The sequence below is a fragment of the Colobus angolensis genome, unplaced genomic scaffold (genome assembly GCF_000951035.1).
Source record: "Colobus angolensis palliatus isolate OR3802 unplaced genomic scaffold, Cang.pa_1.0 Scaffold28, whole genome shotgun sequence".
NCBI classification, from domain to species: domain Eukaryota; kingdom Metazoa; phylum Chordata; class Mammalia; order Primates; family Cercopithecidae; genus Colobus; species Colobus angolensis.
The window spans coordinates 5,673,292-5,695,312 of NW_012116043.1; the positions used below are offsets into that span (position 1 = coordinate 5,673,292).

Sequence of the window (22,021 nt, forward strand, 5' to 3'; positions counted from 1 at the left end):
GTGTGAGCCACTGCGCCCGGCCTTGTTTTTATTTTTCTTAATGGCTTACCTCTCTCTACTAAACCCCCTTATGAATTTGCTATAGACTAGGAAACTAGATGGGCTGGTCAGAATGTATGTAAAATACTAAAAGTCTATGACTGTTTAAAAGATGTATCTAAGCTGCTTTATATCCTGGTTTGCTCAGGTTTCTTGATTTGTTTCACATATGTGTTGTATTAATGTAGAATAATCCCACCTGTGCCATAAAAAAATTAGTTATTGGAAGAAGACTAATGGGAGTCATTTTTCTCCAGCGTTGAGTTTTTTGAGATGAGATGTTTCTCCAACTTTGTTTATGGTGAATATTTTGGTGTGTATTCACAGATAATGAAGGAAGAAAACACAGGAGCCGGAGCAGAAGCAAAGAGGTAATTAACACTTTGTAGTGAATAGGTACTTTAAAATACTTACATAAAGTGTCTGGTAGAAAGATTTGTATGAGTATAAGACATTTGTCAAGGTAAGTACCAAACTTGAAATTTAAAAGGTTTATTGGGTTATAAAATAAGCATGACTTTTATTCATCATTTTTGAAGAAGATGTTTATGTGAAAAGTACCTTCAAAACCTTAATTTTATTATGTTGTGAAAATACTCACAATAAAAATTTCATGTGAAGAATATGATTGGTTTTTTTAGGCCTGTCACACAGAGCTTCCATTAATTTGAGGTCCCGAGTCTCCTGGTGCCTGAGAGTTGCTCAGGATTTTTAAACAGCAATCATCTTTACATAGCAATACCCTAGATATCTGTGGACTGCTTTTTCTTTATGAATGATAACAGGAGTTTTTTCTTTTGCAAACTAGTTCAGTTTCCCTAATAGTATTGAATTTTGAAATAAAGGTTTGAGTGAGGGACAGCTGAAAAGGTGGCGGTGACACCAAAACTTGAGGAAAATGAAAGGCAACAGCTCTATTGCAGAGGAGTTACTTGTTCACCCACCTGAGAAGACAGGAATGAGCCAATAAGTAAGAGTAGAAGTATTAGCCAGAAAGGAAGAAGAGTTGTGGGGGCTGGGCAAGGGACTTCTAAAACAAGTGTGGGCAGGGACTTCACCTCTTCCCCTAATGGAAGCTCTGTTAAATTTTTAATTTAGGAGAGTTTTTGTGAAAATGACTATTTTGTTTAGCTCACATGATAACATTTCTATAATAAATCATACTCAGCGTGCTAATGCGCGAAGAGACTGAACTGAAGACGCTGCAGACTCAGATAGCAAAATAATAAGCCTACTTCATGATAAGGTAACTATTAGTCATTCAAACTCCTATTTCCCTTAAATATATCTTAAATCAGTTAAGGGTTTTAATGTTTTTTTTATAAATTAATAGTAATGTTATGTTTGAAAAACTGGTTTGAAATAAACTTTAAAACCTTTAGAAGTTTAACCACTTAAGACTTTTCCAGTCTGCCTCTTTATAGCAAAACCAAGAAAAATTTCTTTTCTAAGCTCATATAGAGAACTGGCAATGAAACTAAAATTTAGTTGTGTCTCCAGGTCTCTTATTTGTCTGCAAATAATAAATTACATACTATGATCATTTTCAGCTGTATCATCATGCATGTTCCAAAATGATTGGCCAAGTTTTATTTCTAAGAAACATTAATCGTGAGTGGAAAGAAACATGCTATGGCCTTTTGGGAAACAGTAGTGTCTTATTACGGTGGAAAAGTGGTAGCCTGGGCATCAGAAAAATATGGGATATAGGTTCGGCTCACCCATGTAGCTTTGTAACTTTAGATGTTAGTTGTACATAAAATAAAGGGATTAAGTTGGAGGATGTGAGTTTCCTTCCAGATTTAAAATTTAGTGATTCAGAGATGTCTAGGATTTTAAGCTTTAGCTACAAGATGAATTTGACAGGTCTTCCTGTAGGGAACTATAGTATGTAGCACTTCTACTTTGGTATTTGGTAGGATGAGACTTGATTATGCAGTTAATTTTAGCTGAGTCTCTGAATGCACATGTGAAGGCCTTGGTCTTTATTTAAAGTATGGGGGCAGTATGTATTGTGTGATGGCACGTGGATTAATTGTTATACCTAGTTTGGTTTCTTTAAAATTAAAACATACAGTTGCCATTTCTACCCTAGGTACATGAAATGTAATACTCCTCCAAGCCTATTGGGATACTGCAAGATGAAAAGTGATTCCTTCACAGTTTAGACATTGGGAGGAAAATCAAGAGCTGTCTTGTAGAGGATGTAGCAGGCAGTATAACTATAAAAGGGACACTGCATCTCTGTGTAAAATAATTTGAAATTATAGAAAATATTAGTACTTAGTAATAATTATACTAATTGAAATGCGTTTCTGGTGCACTTTTTGTGTCATTATCTCCATTACTTAATATTATGTATTCTGGATTTAGAAGTTGATGTATATACATGGTCTGTATTCTTTTAGATAAACATAAGGGATTCCTCTTTTGTCTGGCGTAATGGCTTTTCAATATTTCAACTTTAAAAATCATTTCTGTTGTAGTATTGAAAATATTTTGGGGAGGAACTACATTTTGGGTGTTTATAGTAAAAAAAAAAATAGTAATTACATCTGCAACATTTGGGTGATGTGAAACTAGATCATTTTTTTTTATTTGCCACACACTCCTAAGGTTACTAATGTTGCATCACAACATTTTTGTCTACTGATACCCATACTAACTCTCTTTGTTGCACTATTTTCCTGAAAGAACCAACTTCTTCTTAAAACAGGCAAGAAGACATGAATCCAAAGATAAATCCTCTAAGAAACACAAGTCTGAGGAACATAATGACAAAGAACATTCTTCTGATAAAGGAAGAGAACGACTAAATTCATCTGAAAATGGTGAGGACAGGCACAAACGCAAAGAAAGAAAGTCATCAAGAGGCAGAAGTCACTCAAGATCTAGGTCTCGTGAAAGGTAAGTCATTTTGTATTATAATTTAGTACCTTCTAACAAGATATGAGTTACATAAAGTTTCTCATCAACCCAGCAACACCCAAAATAAAATCGTAATTAGGGAGTTTTTTTTGTTCGTTTATTTGGGTTTGTGTTGTTGTCGTCGTCGTTTTCCTTTGGGCTTTGTGCTTTGCTTTCTCATCATGCAAAAATGGTTTCCAAAAATGGGGGATAAGGGATGACTAAATCTCAACTAAGTGCCTAGATTTCTTTTTTTTTTTTTAGACAGAGTCTCGCTGTATTGCCCAGGCTGCAGTGCAGCGGCGTGATCTCAGCTCACTGCAACCTCTGCCTCCTGGGTTCAAGCAATTCTCCTGTCTCAGCCTCCCAAGTAGCTGGGATTACAGGCATGTGCTACCCATGCCTGGCTAGTTTTTGTATTTTTAGTAGAGATGAGGTTTCACCCTGCTGGTCAGGCTGGTCTCAAACTCCTGATCTCAGGTGATCCACCCACCTCAGCCTCCCAAAGTGCTGGGATTACAGGTGTGAGCCAACGCACCCGGCCTAGATTTTCTTTTTTGAGATGGTCTCTGTGTTGTCCTAACTAGAGTGCAGTGGTGTGCTCTCAGCACACTGCAGCCTCTTGGCCTCCAGGGCTCAAGTGATCCGACCTCAGCCTCCTGAGCAGCTGAGACCACAGAGATGCGCCACCACACCCAGCTAATCTCTTGGTATTTTTTGTAGAGCTGGGTTTTGGCCGTGTTGTGCAGGCTGTTCTCAAATTCTTGGGCTCAAGCAGTGTGCCGGCCGGCCTTGGCCTCCTGAAGTGCTGGGATTTCAGGAGTGAGTCACTCTGTCCAGCTGAGATTTTTAACCACTTAATCTGTCTGGCACTGAAAAAATCATATTGTTAAACTGTGTGGTTTAAGCCAATAAACCGTCCTTTTCCATCATCGATGTGATGTAGAAGGTGTTTGCTGCTAGACTGCAATTAGATTTTTTTGATGTTGGAGTATAGATAAAAAGATTTTTGAGAAACTGGACCACAGCTCAAATTTGTGAATGGTTTTTGGTGGGGTATTTTTTGGAGAATCCTGTGGGGTGTGTGTGGTATCAGACTAAAATTTTCAGTAGATAAACTGAAGTATTAAGCTTTGTAACTACTGTGGGAAGAGTATTAAATGGAAGCTTAAATTTGGGTAAAATGCATTGAACACTTTTGACATGTTAATAGCTTTACTATGTTCTAGGACAAATTATCAAACAAAATGACGAGTTCATTTTTAGTTTATTTCCTTTGAAAATCTCACTTTTTTCTGTAAATAATATAGTGCAGTTACTTGCTTGTCTTATTTGCGTTGCTACAGATGATTAATTCATAATGGATATAAGTGAAACAGCACAACGCTTAAGTAATTACAAATTTGTGCACTTTAATTTCAGACGCCATCGTAGTAGAAGCAGGGAGCGGAAGAAGTCTCGTTCCAGGAGTAGGGAGCGGAAGAAATCTCGATCCAGAAGCAGAGAGAGGAAGAAATCAAGATCCAGAAGCAGGGAAAGGAAACGGCGGATCAGGTCTCGTTCACGCTCAAGATCAAGACACAGGCATAGGACTAGAAGCAGGAGTAGGACAAGGAGTAGGAGTCGGTAGGTGACCATCATCCTGCATAAAATTTAATAGGAACCTCAGAGAGTCCATTTATCTTCTCTCAGTAAGAGAATATTAAAATTGTGGGTCACAATTTTATGTATAGATTATAGTAAAATTATTTTAGTCATTACCTAACATATGAAGAACAGACCTAGCCACTTGAATAGCATTCACAAATATTCTCGTGTGATTGATAAATCTCTTGCGAAATGCAAGTATGAATAGGCCTATTAAAATCCAGTTGTTGGCTAGATGTAGTGGTTTACACCTGTAATCCCAACGAGGCGAGCAGATTTTTTGAGCCCAGGAGTTGAAGACCAGCCTGGGCAATGTGGTGAAACCCCATCTCTACAAAAGATACGAAAATCAGCCTGGCATGATGACACACACCTATGATCCCAGCTACTTGGGAGGCTGAGGTGGGATAATCGCTTGAGCCCAGAAGGCAGAGATTGCAATGAGCCAAGATCATGCTATTGCACTCCAGCCTGGGTGACAGGAGTGAATCCTGTCTTAACAAAAGAAATTCAGTTGGTTCAACACTGGATTCGCTGTATTTATTTTATTTTCACAAACAACTGGAATCTATTTTGCATACTTACCATATGCTGTATGCTAGAACTCTTTGCCTGTGTTAGCTCATCTAGTTCTCAGAAGAACCATGTTGAAAGGTTAAGTCCATCATGCTTAAAGACGTTTAAGAAATACGCCCCAGAATTCCAAAACAATATCATTAAGTGCTAGAGCCAGGACCAGGTTTCAGATATGTCTAAATGCAAATTTCATCCATGTGCTTAACCCACTGTATTGTGCAAACTACCTCAGATTCTGTTTGTAAATGAACACAATTTAGATTATCTTGATTGGTGGGAGGAGGCTTTGCTGAGATAAGAAGTGTACAATAAAGAGCACAGGAGGAAAACTAATTATAAATGTTCTTCAACGAATGCATTATTCTCTGCTTGTTTACATAAGACAGTAGAATACTAACTCTTTTGTTAATTTATTGCAACTTAGGTCGATGTGTGAAAGATTGAAATACACATTTAAAAAGGGACCTGTACTTATATAGTAACTTGGTTTTTATGCTTTATCACTTGTTTGATCTTTATTAAATCAGTATGAATTTTTACTCTGGTTCTAGTTTGTAGTAGTTTACTAATTTGAACCTTACCAATTAAGAAATTTTTTTTTAAGTGCTTTTTTGGTCACTGACATCTAGTTTTTTTGTTTGTTTTGAAATGGAGTCTCACTCTGTCGCCCAGACTGGAGTGCAGTGGCACAATCTTGGCTCACTACAACCTCTGCCTCCTGGGTTCAAGCGATTCTCCTGCCTCAGCCTCCTGGGTGACTGGGATTATAGGCACCCGCCATCATGCATGGCTAATTTTTGTGTTTTTGTGGAGACGGGGTTTCACCGTGTTGGCCAGGCTGGTCTTGAACTCCTGACCTCAGGTGATCCGCCCACCTCAGCCTCCCAAAGTTCTAGGATTATAGGCATGAGCCACCCAGACATCTAGTTTTTAGTGGTTAATAACTTTTTGTTTTTGAAAAATACCTACAAATTCACTATAGATGAAAATATGTAGGAATGATTCCTGTGGTGTACATATTGACCTACACAAGCGCAAAATGACTAATGTATAAGGCTAGCTTTTGAAACATTGGATATACTTTGCAAAAGATTGGAAACAGCCAAATGCAATGGGGCATGCTTGTAGACCTGTGTACTCTGGAGGCTAAGGCAGGAGGATCACCGGAGGCCAGGCTGGGCAGCATGGTGAGACCCTGTCTCTTAAGGGATGAGGGAGTTGGAAACAATTGTTTCCAGTGAGTTCAGCTGTAACAGAGATGTTTAAATTTTTTGCATCTCAAAATGTAAATGTTTTTGTATCATTGAGATTTTTGTTGAACTATGTAAATGTAATTGATTTCTTATTAACAAAATAGTTATGATTCACCATAATTTGACACATGAAATATGATTTACCACAGAGATAGAAAGAAGAGAATTGAAAAGCCAAGAAGATTTAGCAGAAGTTTAAGCCGGACTCCAAGTCCACCTCCCTTCAGAGGCAGAAACACAGCAATGGATGCACAAGAAGCTTTAGCTAGAAGGTGTGTATATTTCTTAATTCATTTGTTCCTGTTCACCTTTAAATAAATGCTCAATTGTGTAGATAAGATGTATGCTTTCAGTAAGAGAATGATTTACATACTTAAATCTAATAATATGGTGGCATATTTGTGATCTAGAACTATGTAAATAGTTTAATTCTCATAAACATTTGCACAACTAAAAGATTGAGATGTCTACAATTTCTGTGTTTTTCTTTGTGATTTGACTGATTTCATTTTTCTCAAAGTTAGACTCCCAAATATTTTCAGTTTGCATTTGAAACTTTTTTTTTTTTGAGTCTTAAATCTGGTTCAAGAACTATTATTTTCTCATCTAAGATGACTTTTCCTTTACTTTTTGTTTTTCTCCCTCAAATAGACAAAATACCTGAAACAGTAAGTAAAATTTTGTCAATATTATTATTTTGAAGATGGCAAATAACAGATAATACATTATAAGCCAGTTTCTTTGATCTTGTAAGTTTTATTCCTGATAACTATGGGAGATCATTGTGTTTTTGTTTTGTTTTGTTTTGTTTTAATTTTCTGCTGTTTTGGCTGAGTGCAGTGGGTCACGCCTGTAATCCCAGCATTTTGGGAGGCCGAAGCGGGCGGATCACTTGAGGTCAGGAGTTGGGAGACCAGTCTGGCCAACATGGTGAAACCCCGTCTCTACTAAAAATATAAAAATCAGCTGGGCATGGTGGCGGGTACCTGTAATCACAGCTACTCTGGAGGCTGAAGCACAAGAATTGCTTGAACCCATGAGGCAGAGGTTGCAGTGAGCTGAGATCACACCACTGCACTCTAGCCTGGGCAGTAGAGCAAGACTCAGTCTCAAAAAAGACACACACACACACACACACACACACACAAAAATAAATTTTCTGCTGTTTCAAAGATGAGTAATGGTGCAACCACACACAGCGCGGCTATATATTGAAATCTGCAAAACTATTCAAAGAACTGCCTCATAGAGAGGCAAAAACTAAAATGAAATCCAAGCACTTGTTTGCAGCATTTCCCATATTTTGAAAAATAGACTTTGTAGATTTTGTTTTTTTTCTCTCTTTACAAAATTAAGGTGTTTTGTATTTTGAGACAGGGTCCTGCCCAGGCTGGAGTGCAGTGGCACATGATGACGGCTTACTGCATCCTTGAATTCCTAGGCCCGAGCAATCCTCCCACCTCAGCCTCTCAAGTAGCTGGGATCACAGGCATGCCTGGCTAATTTTTGTATTTTTTGTAGAGAAGACGGGGTCTCCCTATGTTGCCCAGGCTGGTAACACAATGTAACCTGATGTGCTGCCCTGGGAACCCAGCCTGACAGAAACTGCAGCTGAACAGCAGCAAAAGTGTGAGCTCACCCCTTCTTTCCATTCACCTTAGTGAATGGTATTAATTCCAAATCTTCAATGGACATTTTAATGCAACCAGTTGTAGTCACTCATACCGTCTTTCTAAAACTAGTATCAGTAGATTAGGAAATAATTTATTATAAAATCGGATTTAATTTATACTGGATTGTAATTTCATTAACTCTGACAAATATTTTTTAAGCCCTTAAGTTATTTACTTGAATGCCGTAAGTCTAACCTGTTTGCGTTTTTGGATTTTTTTAAAGTGAAGCTGTTAATAGCATCTAACATTTCATTGATGTAGACTACTTGGTGATCTTTCAGATAAAGTTTTAAATGTAGTCCTTTAATTTCAGAATATCAGATTATTTACTACCTTGAAATCTGGAGAATTTTTTTGTTAATAAGAAACTACCATGTATGGACCTTTTATATTGGTTTCTTTTTTGGTCTTAAATGTCGGGATTTAAAACTGTTTAGGAAATAGATTTCAGATCTGTGACCTACTTTTTTTATTTTTTTATTTTATTTTATTTACTTATTTTTTTTGAGATAGAGTCTCGCTCTGTTGCCCAGACTGGAGTGCAGCTGTGCGATCTCGGCTCACTGCAACCTCTGCCTTCTGGGTTCAGGCAATTCTGGTGCCTCAGCCTCCCAAGAAGCTGGGATTAGTGATGCACATCACCACACCCAGCTAATTTTTGTTTTCTTTTTAATAAAGAAGGGTTTTGCCATGTTGGCCAAGCTGGTCTCAAACTGCTGGCCTCAAGCAGTCCTCCCACCTTGGCCTCCCACAAAGTGGTAGAATTACAGGCATAAGCCACGTTGCCCGGCCTGTGACCTACATTTTATTGTTACTCCTAATTTATAGACTTTTATTCTCAAGGACAAAATCAAGCCTATGCTATGCTATGCCTTCCATGCATATGTGCTTCATAAAAGGGAATAAAAATTATAGCTTGTTAAATTTCCTGTTCCCTTTATACTACATTACAGAGGGCATTAGTGGCATTTGGCTTGATTGATAAATGAGGGAATCCTTATGTAGTAAAGAGTTTCTCTTTCAGGAATTCGTTGTGAAGATAATGTTACTTGTTATTTGCTATATAGAAAGAGTAAACTTAACATATAGCTTGTTTAGTGTGCATACTCTCCTTAGTGAATTTAATGAGTATGCACCCTACTCATTTAATAGAGTGAATAGAATGAACAAGAATTCAATTTTGGGCCGTGCACGGTGGCTCACGCCTGTAATCCCGGTACTCTGGGAGGCCAAGGTGGGCGGATCATAAGGTCAGGAGTTTGAGACCAGGCTGACCAACGTTGGTGAAACCCCATCTCTACTAAAAATACAAAAATTAGCTGGGCATGGTGGTGCGCACCTGTAATCCCAGCTACACAGGAGGCTGAGGTTGCAGTGAGCCAAGATCATGCCTTTGCACTCCAGCCTGGGCGACAGAGCGAGACTCTTGTCTAAAAAAAAAAAAAAAAATTCATTTTTGTTTTGCGATGAATTTGTGTTTCATGTTACCAGTTCCTTTGCAAATGATAAATTTCTTCAACTGCTAGAAGTAATTTCCTAATTTAGAGAGGTTTTCCTCCCATTTTATTAGATTACAGAGAATGGCAAGGTTTGCTTGACCTTTTAGTTTTGACTTTTTGATTTTTATTAAATTGAAGACTTCACTAAGGGCTGTTTAATATAAAAAATTATCTGAATGTCTTGATTTGCTGGTTTGTTCTCCCTCAAGAAACATTTAGATAATTCTGTAAATTTATTTACTACTTACCATGCTCTAAAATTTACTCAGCTTTCAATGTTACTTGCAAGATGTAATTTTTTTTCACTTGTTAATTGGAACTGCATATAAAAACTATGCCCATTTCTGACTAGTCAATTCAAAAATGTTTAAAACCACTGTTGTTGTATTCTTCAAATGTGACTTATACTATCTTAAGAATGATTGCTTTTTCTTCACATATGGGTTATCAGTGGCGGAGGGATGCTAAAAATTTAAAATTTTATGGAAATTGGCTTGTCTCTGTACATGCACATATAGAGAGATATATACATAATGGTTTTATATTGTGTTATTTTAAATTTATTGAAATTATTTTTGCAGGTTGGAAAGGGCAAAGAAATTACAAGAGCAGCGAGAAAAGGAAATGGTTGAAAAACAAAAACAACAAGAAATAGCTGCAGGTAATTTTTTTTTTTTAATTCTTTTTTAGTCATCTCAATTTGAACTCTTTCAGGTTTTTTTGTTTTTCAGACAGGGATTTGCTCTGTTACTCTGTGATCCTCCCCCCTCAGCCTACCAAGTAGCTGGGACTACAGGCCCACATCACCATGCATGGCTAGTTGTTTTCTTAGTTACTTTTTGTAGAGAGGACCTTTCACTATGTTGCCTAGACTATTCTTGATCTCGGGCTTAAGCGGTCCTCCTGCCTCAGCCTCCCAAAGTGCTAGGATTGCAGGCATGAGCCACTGCACCCAGCCTAAGTTTGACATGCTTTTTGTAGAAAAATTGAAAAATATAGAAAATAATAGGAAGAAAATCACCTATGATTCTTACTTCCCATCAGTACACTGTAAGAGTTTATTTTAGTGTTTTCTTACTTAAGTGTTTTGTAGCTTGTTTCTGATGTGGTCCATGTGGATAATTTTTGTTGATAAATTAGTAATGAGTATTTTTGTTTATGTAACACTGTAGTCATCACAACAGATTTTGTTGTTGTTGAGACAGAGTCTCGCTCCATCGCCCGAGGTGGAGCGCAGTGGCATGGTCTTAGCTTACTGCAACCTCTGCCTTTTGGATTCAAGTGATTTTCCTGCCTCAGCCTCCCATGTAGCTGGGACTACAGGTGCACACCACCACGCCTGGCTAATTTTTGTATTTTTAGTAGAGACGGGTTTTCACCATGTTGGACCAGGATGGCGTTGATCTCTTGACCATGGTGATCGCCCATCTCGGCCTCCCGAAGTGCTGGGATTACAGGCGTGAGCCACCCACACCCGGCCCCAGATATCTTTTACCATTTTGGAAATGCAGTTTGTGCAAGAAAGTGAACTGATGTGAAATACGTATTTATCTTTCAAGAAATCAAGTTTTTAGACATAACAAACATGACAGATTTTGAAAAGTATCAGGCCTGGCTCGGTGACTCACTCCTGTAATCCCAGCACTTAGGGAGGCCAAGGCAGGTGGTCAGGAGTTCAAGACCAGCCTGGCCAACGTGGCGAAACCCCGTCTCTACTAAAAATATAAAAATTAGCCAGGCGTGGTTGCATGCGCCTATAGTCCCAGCTACTCAGGAGGCTTGAACTCAGGAGGTAGAGGTTGCAGTGAGCCAACCCTGTCTCACAAAAAGAAAAGAAAAGAAAATTATGACCAAGAGCTTACTATTGATTTGGCATGAAATTTAATCTGGAAGATGGTTTTTTGTTGTTGTTTACATTCCTGGTAAACAGTAGCACTTATTTGAAACTCCAAAGGTTTACAAATAGCCATTTTGTTTTTAATATATCATTACAATCTTTCATAACTCTGGTTCCCATAATGTTGGTAAGTTAAGAACTTTTTAAGGTTATATTCTGGACTGACAAAAATAGGTAATCAGAGATGTCTTTGTTTACAGAGGACTGCCTCAATCACAGTGGAAATACCAGGGCTTTATTGAACAACTTGGCCTTAGCATAATACCTGCATGCTGTTCTCTTTTTTTTTTTTTTTGGAGACAGAGGCTCATACTGTAGCCCGTACTGGAGTGCAGTGGCACGATCTTGGCTCACTACAACCTCCACCTTTGGGGTTCAAGTGATTCTCCTGCCTCAGCCTCCTGAGTACCTGGGAGTATAGGCGCCTGCCACCACGCCCGGCTAATTTTTTTGTAGTTTTTAGTAGAGATGGGGTTTCACTATGTTGGCCAGGCTGATCTCAAACACTTGACCTTGTGATCCGCCTGTCTTGGCCTCCTAAAGTGCTGGGATTACAGGCGTGAGCCACTGCGACCAGCCTTACCTACATACTGTTTTTCAGGTATATGATGTGAGCATCAAACAAAATGTCCATGAGAATATTTCATAAATTAAAAAAAATACAAGGTTTTATTTTTTTGTGAGCATACCTTAGAGACACTAGTTCATTTCCACTGAAATCGTACCTTCTTACTATTTGCAGAATTCTCTGTCCTCAAAGTAAATAAATGGGTTTTTGTTTTGTTTTGATAACGGAGTTTCACTCTTGTTGCCTAGGCTGGAGTGCAATGGTGCAATCTTGACTCACCACAGCCTCCGCCTTTTGGGTTCAAGTGATTCTCCTGCCTCAGCCTCCCGAGTAGCTGGGATTACGGGCATGTACCACCACGCCCAGCTAATTTTATATTTTTGGTAGAAACGGGGTTTCACCATGTTGGTCAGGCTGGTTTTGAACTCAACTTCAGGTGATCCACCCATGTTGGCCTCCCAAAGTGCTGGGATTACAGGCGTGAGCCACCACGCCTGGCAATAAATGGTTTTTATGTATATCAAGGGTTTATGCAGAAATATGTCCATCGATAAACACAGTAAGTGTTTGCTAAAAACTTACTTGTGAGCTAATACACAGTCATTTCCTTGTATTTTGTGAAAATCCTACCTTTTTGCACATTCATAGCTTTTTATAAATCGTTTGTTAATGTAATCTGGAGGTTTGTCTATGTTTTAAAAACCATTTTTATACCCTCTTCAAGCAGCTGCAGCTACTGGAGGTTCTGTTCTCAATGTTGCTGCCCTGTTGGCATCGGGAACACAAGTAACACCTCAGATAGCCATGGCAGCTCAGATGGCAGCCCTGCAAGCTAAAGCTTTGGCAGAGACAGGAATAGCTGTTCCTAGCTACTATAACCCAGCAGCTGTGAATCCAATGAAATTTGCTGAACAAGAGAAAAAAAGGAAAATGCTTTGGCAGGGCAAGAAAGAAGGGGTAAGTTCTCTTATTCTGCTCTTCTATCATTTATTCCTAATTAGTAATTGCTTAGAAAAACAAATTTGGATTGAAAAAGATTACTTTGGGCTTACCTTTCTAAGAACCTGGGATGGCCAGACGTGGGTGGCTTATGCCTGTAATCCCAGCACTTTGGGACACTGAGGCGAGCGGATCACTTGAGACAAGGAGTCCAAGACCAGCCTGGGCAACATGGCAAAACCCTGTCTCTACTGAAAAGAAAATTTAAAAATTAGCTGGGTGTGATGGTAGGCTGAGGCAGGAGAATCGCTTGAGCCTGTTATGCACCGGGTACAGTGAGCCAAGATCATGCCACTTAGCCAGGCGTGGTGATGTGCACCTGTAATCCCAGCTACTTGGAAGGCTGAGACAGGAGAATTACTTGATCCTGGGAGGCGGAGGTTGTAGTGAGTGAGTTTCCAGTGAAACTCCATCTCAAAAAAAAAAAACATGCCACTGCACTTCAGCCTCGGGGACAGAGTTGAGACCCTGTCTCAAAATAAAAAGCTAGGATAGTCTTATTTGCCAGTTGTTAATACTAAAATAAAACATAATTGATTGAAGTCAAGCTTTCAAAGAAAACTAATATTACCATAGTATTAAGGAAAAGAGACTACTTTGGTTTAGGATTTTTCATAGGTGAAGTACTTTTTTTTTTTTTACATTATTTGCAATGACAAATGACATTAATTGCAGATGGCATATGCAGTTGCAAAAATTGCATGTTAAAAAAGGCCTATGATAGGAAAAGAATCCATTTTTTTATTTTTATTATTTTTGAGACAGGGTCTCGCTCTTGTCGCCCATGCTGGAGTGCAGTGGCGTGATCTCGACTCACTGCAACCTCTGCCTCCCGGGTTCAAGCAATTCTCCTGCCTCAGACTCCTGAGACCCCCGTGGGTCTACCGGTGCCCACCACCACGCCAGGCTACCTTTTTGTGTTTTTAGTAGAGATGGAGTTTCACCATGTTAGCCAGGCTGGTCTCAACCCCCTGACCTCAGGTGATTTGCCCGCCTCGGCCTCCCAAACTGCTGGGATTACAGGAGTAATAACCAACCTCTTATATTTCTTTGCTTTATGGTTTCTTAAGTCTTGAAATAATTAAACTTACATTGATTGAATGCCATCCATGCTATTTGTTTTTTTCATTGAGACATTGTTGAGATATTTCATGTCCTAAAAAATATATTTAAATTTTACATGTGTTAAAGTTTAATGTTTCTTAACAGGACAAATCCCAATCTGCTGAAATATGGGAAAAATTGAATTTTGGAAACAAGGACCAAAATGTCAAATTTAGGAAGTTGATGGGTATTAAGGTGAGTTTCAAATGTGCCAGGGAATCTTTGCATTAGCTGTTAGCCGTCCTGCAGTAATCTTCCCTCATTTTCTTAGTTCTGATCTTTGCTCAGGTGTCAGTGTTTGAGTTCTTTCCCACCACCTTTTGTAAAACAACAAGCAATCCCATTCTGAAACATTCCCATCTCCCCTACCCACTATCCTCCCTACACACACACTTAGTGAGAGAGACGCAGTCTTGCTCTGCTTGCTCTGTTACTGGGACTGGAGTACAGTGGTGCAATCATACCTTGCTGCAGCCTCAAACTTTGGGGCTCAAGCAGCCCTTCCACCTCGGCCTCTCAAAGCCCTGGATCACAGTTCTGAGCCATTGCGCCCAGCCTCCATCCCCATTTTCTATTTTGCTTTCCTCTGTGGCATTTATACCCTGACTTCTTCTACATACTATATTTTTTCCAACCTACTAAACCGAAGTTAACTTTTGTTACACCCTGCTATATTCCAGACCTAGAAAGAACATTGCCTTGTACTATGGAGGTGTTTAATAATGAATGGAAATTAAGTCATTGAGATCAAATACACATCCCAAAAGTATATATTTTTTTGTTTTGGTTTGGTTTTGTTTTGTTAGTAGAGACGGGGTTTCACCATGTTGGCCAGGCTAGTCTTGAACTCCTGACCTTAGGTGATCCACCCATCTCAGCCTCCCAAAGTCCTGGGATTGCAGGCGTGAGCCACACTGCGCCCAGCCAAAAGTATGATTTAATAATAGTGTCAGTCTAGCTCACACCTGTAATCCCAACACTTTGGGAGGCCGAGGGGGGCAGATCCCTGAGGTCAGGAGTTCGAGACCAGTCTGACCAATATTGTGAAACCCCATCTCTACTGACAATACAAAAATTGGGACTAGGCATGGTGGCTCACGCCTGTGATCCCAGCACACTGGGAAGCCAAGGTGGGCGGATCACCTGAGTTGGGGAGTTCGAGACCAGCCTGACCAACATGGTGAAACCCCTTCTCTACTGAAAATACAAAAATTAGCTGGGCATGGTGTCGTGTGCCTGTAATCCCAGCTATTTGGGAGGCTGAGGCATAAGAATTGCTTAATCCCGGTAGGCGGAGGTTGCAGTGAGCCAAGAATGGCACCACTGCGCTCCAGACTGGGCAAAAAAATAAATAAATAAAAAATAGTGTCAAGTGAGAGAATATTTATCTCCATCTGAATTTATTGTAATGTTTTATGTCTGATCTTTAGAGTGAAGATGAAGCTGGGTGTAGCTCAGTTGATGAAGAAAGTTACAAGACTCTGAAGCAACAGGAAGAAGTGTTTCGAAATTTAGATGCTCAGTATGAAATGGCAAGATCACAGACTCACACACAAAGAGGAATGGGTTTGGGTTTCACATCTTCAATGCGAGGAATGGATGCAGTTTGAAAATGATGACACTTGTAAAGTTTGGGACTTATAGACTTCTTATTCTGATGTCACCAGGTCCTTGTTCACCAAACAGCTAGCATTCTAGCTTGCATGGGTGTTGCATTGACTTTAATTTATTGAAAAATACAAATTTTTGTAAATATCAGATCAGTGATACTGGTGTTAGTGTTGTAATCAGGTTAAACCCACTTCCATTAAACTTGACAGGACTATAGAAGGACAATATTTTTTAGTTCATGAATTCTACTTTTCAAATATATAAAAGCTGCAGGTGGGGATAAAATCTCATACATGGATTTTTTCGTGTCCGCTGTCTTGTGTACTTTTGTACTTAACCTTGTACAGTTATTTTCATCTCTTGAAACATGAAAGAAATGTTATGTAGATGTACTTTAGAAGATCTGGCCATTTGGTACATAATCCAGCACAGATAAGCTGGGTGGTGATGATAATAAAAATGGTTTTCTCAAAACTGGTGTTAATTTAAGTTACCTGGGATGTTTCTTTGAATTTGTTTTATGGTTTCTGTAGCATTTGGCAATTGCTGTTAGAAAACACTAGCTATAAATCACCCCCACCCCGGCCCTTTTTAAGGCCAGTTAACTATACTACAGGCAATACCATGGTGAGCAAAAATGTAAAAGGGGGGAGGAGAAAACTTATTAAAATAGTATGTTTTCCTATTATAAGGGACAGACTTGGTATTCAGTATTTGTCAAATATTACATGTGTTATTCAGGAAATAGATTAATGCATTAAAGGGATGTAAGCACTTTTATTTTAATAAAGTGCCTTATGACAAGTTCTTTGTATGCTTTTTGCTCATTATCCCTTTGGAGTCTTCTCCAGCATAGACTAAAATACTAAAATATTAGAAAAATTTTTTTCATTTTTGTTTTTGAGACAGGGTCTCGCTCTGTTGCCTAGGCTGGGTGCAGCCTCTGCCTCCCAGGTTCAAGCAATTCTTCCACCTCCGCCTCCCAAGTAACTGGGATTACAGGCCCACCACCATGCCCGACCAATTTTTATATTTTTAGTAGAGATGGGGTTTTACCATGTTGGCCAGGCTGGTCCTGAACTCCTGACCTCAGGTGATCCACCCTCAGCCTCCCAAAGTGCTGGGATTACAGGCATGAGCCACTGCACCCGGCCTAGAAAATGTTTTGTTACTAGATTGAGCATAAATCTGGAACTAAGGGGTGGAGGAGCCCTGCAAACTTCAAGTTAATTTACTTCGTTACAACAAAGTAATAAGATTTGGCTTTCCTTTGGAAAACATCACAGTATGAGAGCACATTACAATCAGGGAAGACTATAGGAATAAGATTGACAAGCCTTATTTTAAAAGTTGGAATTGAGTCCTGCCAACTTGCTCATTAGGTATATTTTTCTTATACATGAAAATCAAGTGATGGGGTGTTTTCTTTTTGCTTTCTGTCCTAGGCTGGAGTGCAGTGCAGCAGGCTCCCCTGGGCTCAAGCAGTCCTCCCACCTCAGCCTCTTGAGTAGCTGGGACCACAGGTGCTCACCAACACACCTAGCTTGTTTTTAATTTTTTGTAAAGATAGGGTCTTGCTACGTTGCCCAGGTTGGTCTTGAATTCCTGGCCTCAAGCAATCCTCCCACCTCAGGGCTCCCAAAGTGATGGGGTTACAGGTGTCATCCACTTCACCCAGCCAGATTATAAGATTTTTAATATATTTTAATAAACCTTTCGTTTTCCCAGAAGACAGTAATTCTATGGGAAAATGGCTTTTCACTGTGTTTCAGTGACAAATCTAAGCCTTCTAAGGAAACGACACTATGGATCATTTTGTGATCATCACGTTTTTCAATTAAGGTCTGCCTTTTCAAATCAGTATTATTAAAAATGTTCATGACCTTGTAAGGCAGTGTGGACGCAAAAGCTTCCTGTTTTGTCTACAGTTATTTTAGGAGCTGACCATAATGAGTGTTAGAGCCTGTCCTTGGCTCATCTAGAGCAGCACTGTCCAATAAAATACATATGTATATCTACGTATATTGGTCCAAGTGATCTTCCCACCTCATTCCCCTGAGTAACTGGCACCAAAGGCCCATGACAACATACCCGGATAATTTTTGTAGAGATGGGGTTCTCAGGCTGTTGGCCAGGCTGGTCTCCCACTCTTGGCCTCAAATGATCTGCATCGTCTCCGCTTCCCAAAGTGCTACCTGGGATTCAAGCGTGAAGCCACAGTACCTGGCCTATTTCAGTTTCTTTTTTGAGTAGCCAAATGCAAATAATTAAAAGATGAAATGACAGTTGTCCCTTGAACAACATGGGTTTGAACTTTCAGGGTCCACTTACATGCAGAATTTTTTTTTTTTGTGCGTCTGTGTTGCCCAGGCTGGGGTGCAGTTGTGTGATCCCAGCTCACTGCAACCTTTGTCTCCTGGGTTCAAGGGATTTTCCCGCCTCAGCCTGCTGAGTAATTGGGATTACAGGCACCCACCACCATGCCAGGCTAATTTTTGTATTTTTGGTGGAGACAGGGTTTCACCACATCAGCCAGGCTGGTCTTGAACTCCTGACCTCATGATCCACCTGCCTGGGCCTCCCAAAGTGCTGGGATTACAGGCCTGAGCCATTGTGCCTGGCCTCATGCAGATTTTTCAGTGAAAGTAAACCTGGGAGGTGGAGGCTGCAGTGAGCCAAGATCGTGCCACTGCACTCCAGCCTGGGTGACAGAGTCAGACTGTGTCTCAATAAAATTTCAAAAAATTTAAATGGCCAGGCACAGTGGCTTATTCCTGTAATCCCAGTATTTAGGGAGGCAGAGGCAGGAGGATAGCTTTAGCTCGGAAGTTCAAGACCTGCCTGGGCAATATAGGGAGATCCCGTTGTCCACAACAAAAAAATGTAAAATGTGTAAATGACTTCCCGATGTTGTGAATGGAGAGAGGCTTCCTTAAGGGCCTTTGAGTACTGACCTAGTAGTGTTCCAGCCTCATCTTGCTCCACCCTCCCTTTTCACTCAACATGGTGGTTCTTACACCTAAGACTCTTCCTTCCATCCTCCCATGTGCCCACCCCTAACTTGGCCCATCCTTAAAGTCTCACTTCCTCACTTCACTGACTCCCACAGACTAGGGTGTTTGTTAAATATTCATAACTTCCTGTGTTTTTCACCTTTTTTTTCTTATTTATTTTTTGAGACAGAGTCTCGCTCTGTCTCCCAGGCTGGAGTGCAGTGGCACGATTTCGGCTCACTGCAACCTCCGCCTTCCCGTGCTCAAGCGATTCTCCTACCTCAGCTTTCTGAGTAGCTGGGATTACAGGAGTGTGCCACTACGCCTGGCTAATTTTTGTATTTTTAGTAGAGACGTCGTGCTCCTCTTGAGCTTCTGACCTTGTGATCCGCCCGCCTCCCAAAGTGCTGGGATTACAGATGTGAGCCACCACGCCCAGCCCACATTTCTTTATGTGATGAATATCCACCAACATCCATCTCGACCCAAGAACATTTATAATTATGGGGTTTTTGTTGCTTTTTGTGGACTACAGCCTTTGTGAGAGGAGGAATTACTCTATTGTGGTTACTCTTGCATACTCAAGTCTTTTTTTGTTTGTTTGTTTGTTTGAGGCGGAGTCTCGCTCTGTCGCCCGGACTGGACTGGAGTGCAGTGGCCGGATCTCAGCTCACTGCAAGCTCCGCCTCCCGGGTTTAAGCCATTCTCCTGCCTCAGCCTCCGGGGTAGCTGGGACTACAGGCGCCCGCCACCTCGCCCGGCTAGTTTTTTGTATTTTCAGTAGAGACGGGGTTTCACCGTGTTAGCCAGGATGGTCTCGATCTCCTGACCTCGTGATCCGCCCGTCTCGGCCTCCCAAAGTGCTGGGATTACAGGCTTGAGCCACCGCGCCCGGCCTACTCAAGTCTTAAACAAGTGCCCATTGAAGGTGTAAATAAATAATGTGATTGAATGAACAAGTGATTGAACAAGAGAAACCACAGAAAGCCTCAACAGACTAAAATAGTCGAATCTAGCTAATCCTACATTAAAAACGAAGCAAACTCAATAAACTAACTTGTATCTACAACAGTCATCTCTAGCAAAGCTGGAGTTTCTTATTCTCTTTTATATTTATTTTTATTCCGTTCCCTTTCGGGCTATGGAGTTCGTTATTCTCTGGTGTGGCATGCACACCAGAATCTGCGAGGAAGCTATGTGTCGTGCTCTGATTTTTCAGCCTTAGTTGCCTAACAGGAACATCTCATACTGGTTTTTGTTTTTCTTTTTCTTTTTGAGACAGTCTTGCTTTGTCGCTCAAGCTGGTGTGCAATGGCGCCATCTGGGCTCAATGCAGCCTCGACCTCTTGGATTCAAGGGACCCTCCCGCCTCAGCCTGCCGAGTACCTGAGACTACAATCGCCCAGCTAATTTTTATATTTCTTTTTGTAGTGTCTGGGTCTCGCTCTGTTGCCCAGGGTGGTCTCCAACTCCTGGGCTCACGTGATCCTCCCGCCTCGGCCTCCGGAATGGTTGGAATTACAGGCGTGAACCACCGCCCCCTGGCTCCATATTGCTTTAGCGCATTCTGACCTACTCCGGCTTTCTTCACGTTTCAAAAAGCACCAATCCCAGGATGCAATGCAGACAATGAGTGCCAGTCGCTTAGAAACCACACGTCCCAGCATGCCGTACTCGGGGCAATCGCTATCCCCGATAGGCCCCGCTGCATTCTGGGAGTTGTAGTCTCTAGCGACTGGCCCCGCTCTGTGTGCAGCTTTCGCGGCCTGCGTCTGGACAAAACCCTAGCGGGTGGCTCCGCGCGGCCAGAGCTCTGGAGAGTGGTGGCGCATTCCAACCTTCGTCCCCCAGCCCTGTTGGTCGGCTCCGCCTCTTCTCGAATCTTTTCCACAGCCCAAAATGGCGGCGGAGGTTTATTTTGGCGATCTAGAGCTGTTCGAGCCGTTCGACCACCCAGAGGAGTCGATTCCGAAGCCCGTTCACACTCGCTTCAAGGACGAGGACGGCGACAAGGAGGACGAAAATGGGGTCGGGGACGCGGAGCTACGGGAGCGGCTTCGGCAGTGCGAGGAGACCATCGAGCAGCTCCGCGCCGAGAATATCCTTCCCGCTCGCTGGGCCCTGTCACCCGGGCGTGGGGCCGGGGCAGCGCCGGGCGAGGGTGACGGCGCGGGCGGAAATTCCAGGAGGGCCAGAATTCCAAGTGATTTCTGTCACCTGCCGGCGGGCCGAGAGTCTAGGGTTCGGGGCGCGCAGGCTGCCCCGGCGCCTCGGCGCAGACCCTCAGGGAGGCCGTCTCCTGACCAGACCCACTCTTGCCTCCCACCCGGGTTTAGGGTTATTTTAGGCTGCTCACCTGACAGATTGTACACAGGCCCCTGCTTGTCCGCCTCTTTTTGAGGTCGTGATAAGGTTTCATATTTTGCAGCCACGCTCAAGTTGTGCCGTCATGTTATAGTTGTAGGTGATGAAATACCGGCTGCTTAGACACGGGATCAGTTTTTATACCGGGGCAAACGCTAGTGGTCCCAGAATGCAGAGTTGGAGACCTCAAGGAATCCGCGTGTGCTGAGATAATTGGTTAATTGCTTGATTAAAATTGGGGATTAATTTTAGAGTTCTTCCAGTCGGAGCTCGCTTCTGTGCTGAAGATGCTTTGCAGCACCTTGGGGAAAACGCGCCAAAGAAGTTTCTGTTAGACTTGAGTTACAAGATTGCAGATTTTTCTTTATTTGCTAGTATGTTTTTTTACATTCTTAAGAGTTTTATACGTAGATAGATAACTTTGGTTCGGGTAGTTTTCCTTTTAAAATTTGTAAGGAGAACTGAAAGTGACTGGTATGTTAGCTTTTTTGGGGGGACGGTGTGGGGGAATGGGGTCTCACTATGTCGCCCAGGCTGGAGTGCAGTGGCGCGATCTCAGCTCACTGCAACCTCCGCCTCCCGGGTTCAAGCGATTCTCCTGCCTCAGCCTCCCAAATAGCTGGGATTACAGGCACCCGCCACCGCGCCCAGCCAGGATATCAGCTTTTGAGGTTTTTGAAGCCCGATTTACTTTTTCAGAATGTCATCTTCCTCCACATTGTGAGGAAAATTTTCAAAATACAAAAATTGAAGCCGGGCACAGTGGCTCACACCTGTAATCCCAGCACTTTGGGAGGCCGAGGTGGGCGGATCACGAGGTCAGAAGTTCGAGACCAGCCTGGCCAACAGGGTGAAACCTTCCCTCTACTAAAGATACAAAAAATTAGCGGG

At 41.4% G+C, this 22,021-nt stretch overlaps 2 protein-coding genes across 5 annotated transcripts in view; both read left to right on the forward strand.

Annotated features, from left to right (window-relative positions):
* RSRC2 (arginine/serine-rich coiled-coil 2) overlaps nucleotides 1–16,577 on the forward strand; it is a 21,673-nt gene extending 5,096 nt beyond the window's left edge. Inside the window, exons 3-11 of one of the 4 annotated variants that reach the window (XM_011948485.1) lie at nucleotides 367–410; nucleotides 1,208–1,285; nucleotides 2,734–2,946; nucleotides 4,369–4,572; nucleotides 6,572–6,694; nucleotides 10,176–10,255; nucleotides 12,787–13,016; nucleotides 14,268–14,357; nucleotides 15,593–16,577. In XM_011948485.1, the coding sequence (XP_011803875.1) occupies nucleotides 1,278–1,285; nucleotides 2,734–2,946; nucleotides 4,369–4,572; nucleotides 6,572–6,694; nucleotides 10,176–10,255; nucleotides 12,787–13,016; nucleotides 14,268–14,357; nucleotides 15,593–15,772 (1,128 nt within the window). In that variant the 5' untranslated portion in view covers nucleotides 367–410; nucleotides 1,208–1,277 and the 3' untranslated portion in view covers nucleotides 15,773–16,577. Of the gene's footprint in view, nucleotides 1–366; nucleotides 411–1,207; nucleotides 1,286–2,733; nucleotides 2,947–4,368; nucleotides 4,573–6,571; nucleotides 6,695–10,175; nucleotides 10,256–12,783; nucleotides 13,017–14,267; nucleotides 14,358–15,592 lie in introns of all 4 variants that reach the window. The other 3 variants (XM_011948482.1, XM_011948483.1, XM_011948484.1) reach the window with 3 other exon arrangements.
* A 3,860-nt stretch (nucleotides 16,578–20,437) lies between these two features.
* The window catches only part of ZCCHC8 (zinc finger, CCHC domain containing 8), a 33,389-nt gene continuing 31,805 nt past the window's right edge, over nucleotides 20,438–22,021 (forward strand). Inside the window, 1 exon segment of the mRNA XM_011948486.1 lies at nucleotides 20,438–20,866. Within this exon segment, the coding sequence (XP_011803876.1) occupies nucleotides 20,666–20,866 (201 nt within the window). The 5' untranslated portion in view covers nucleotides 20,438–20,665.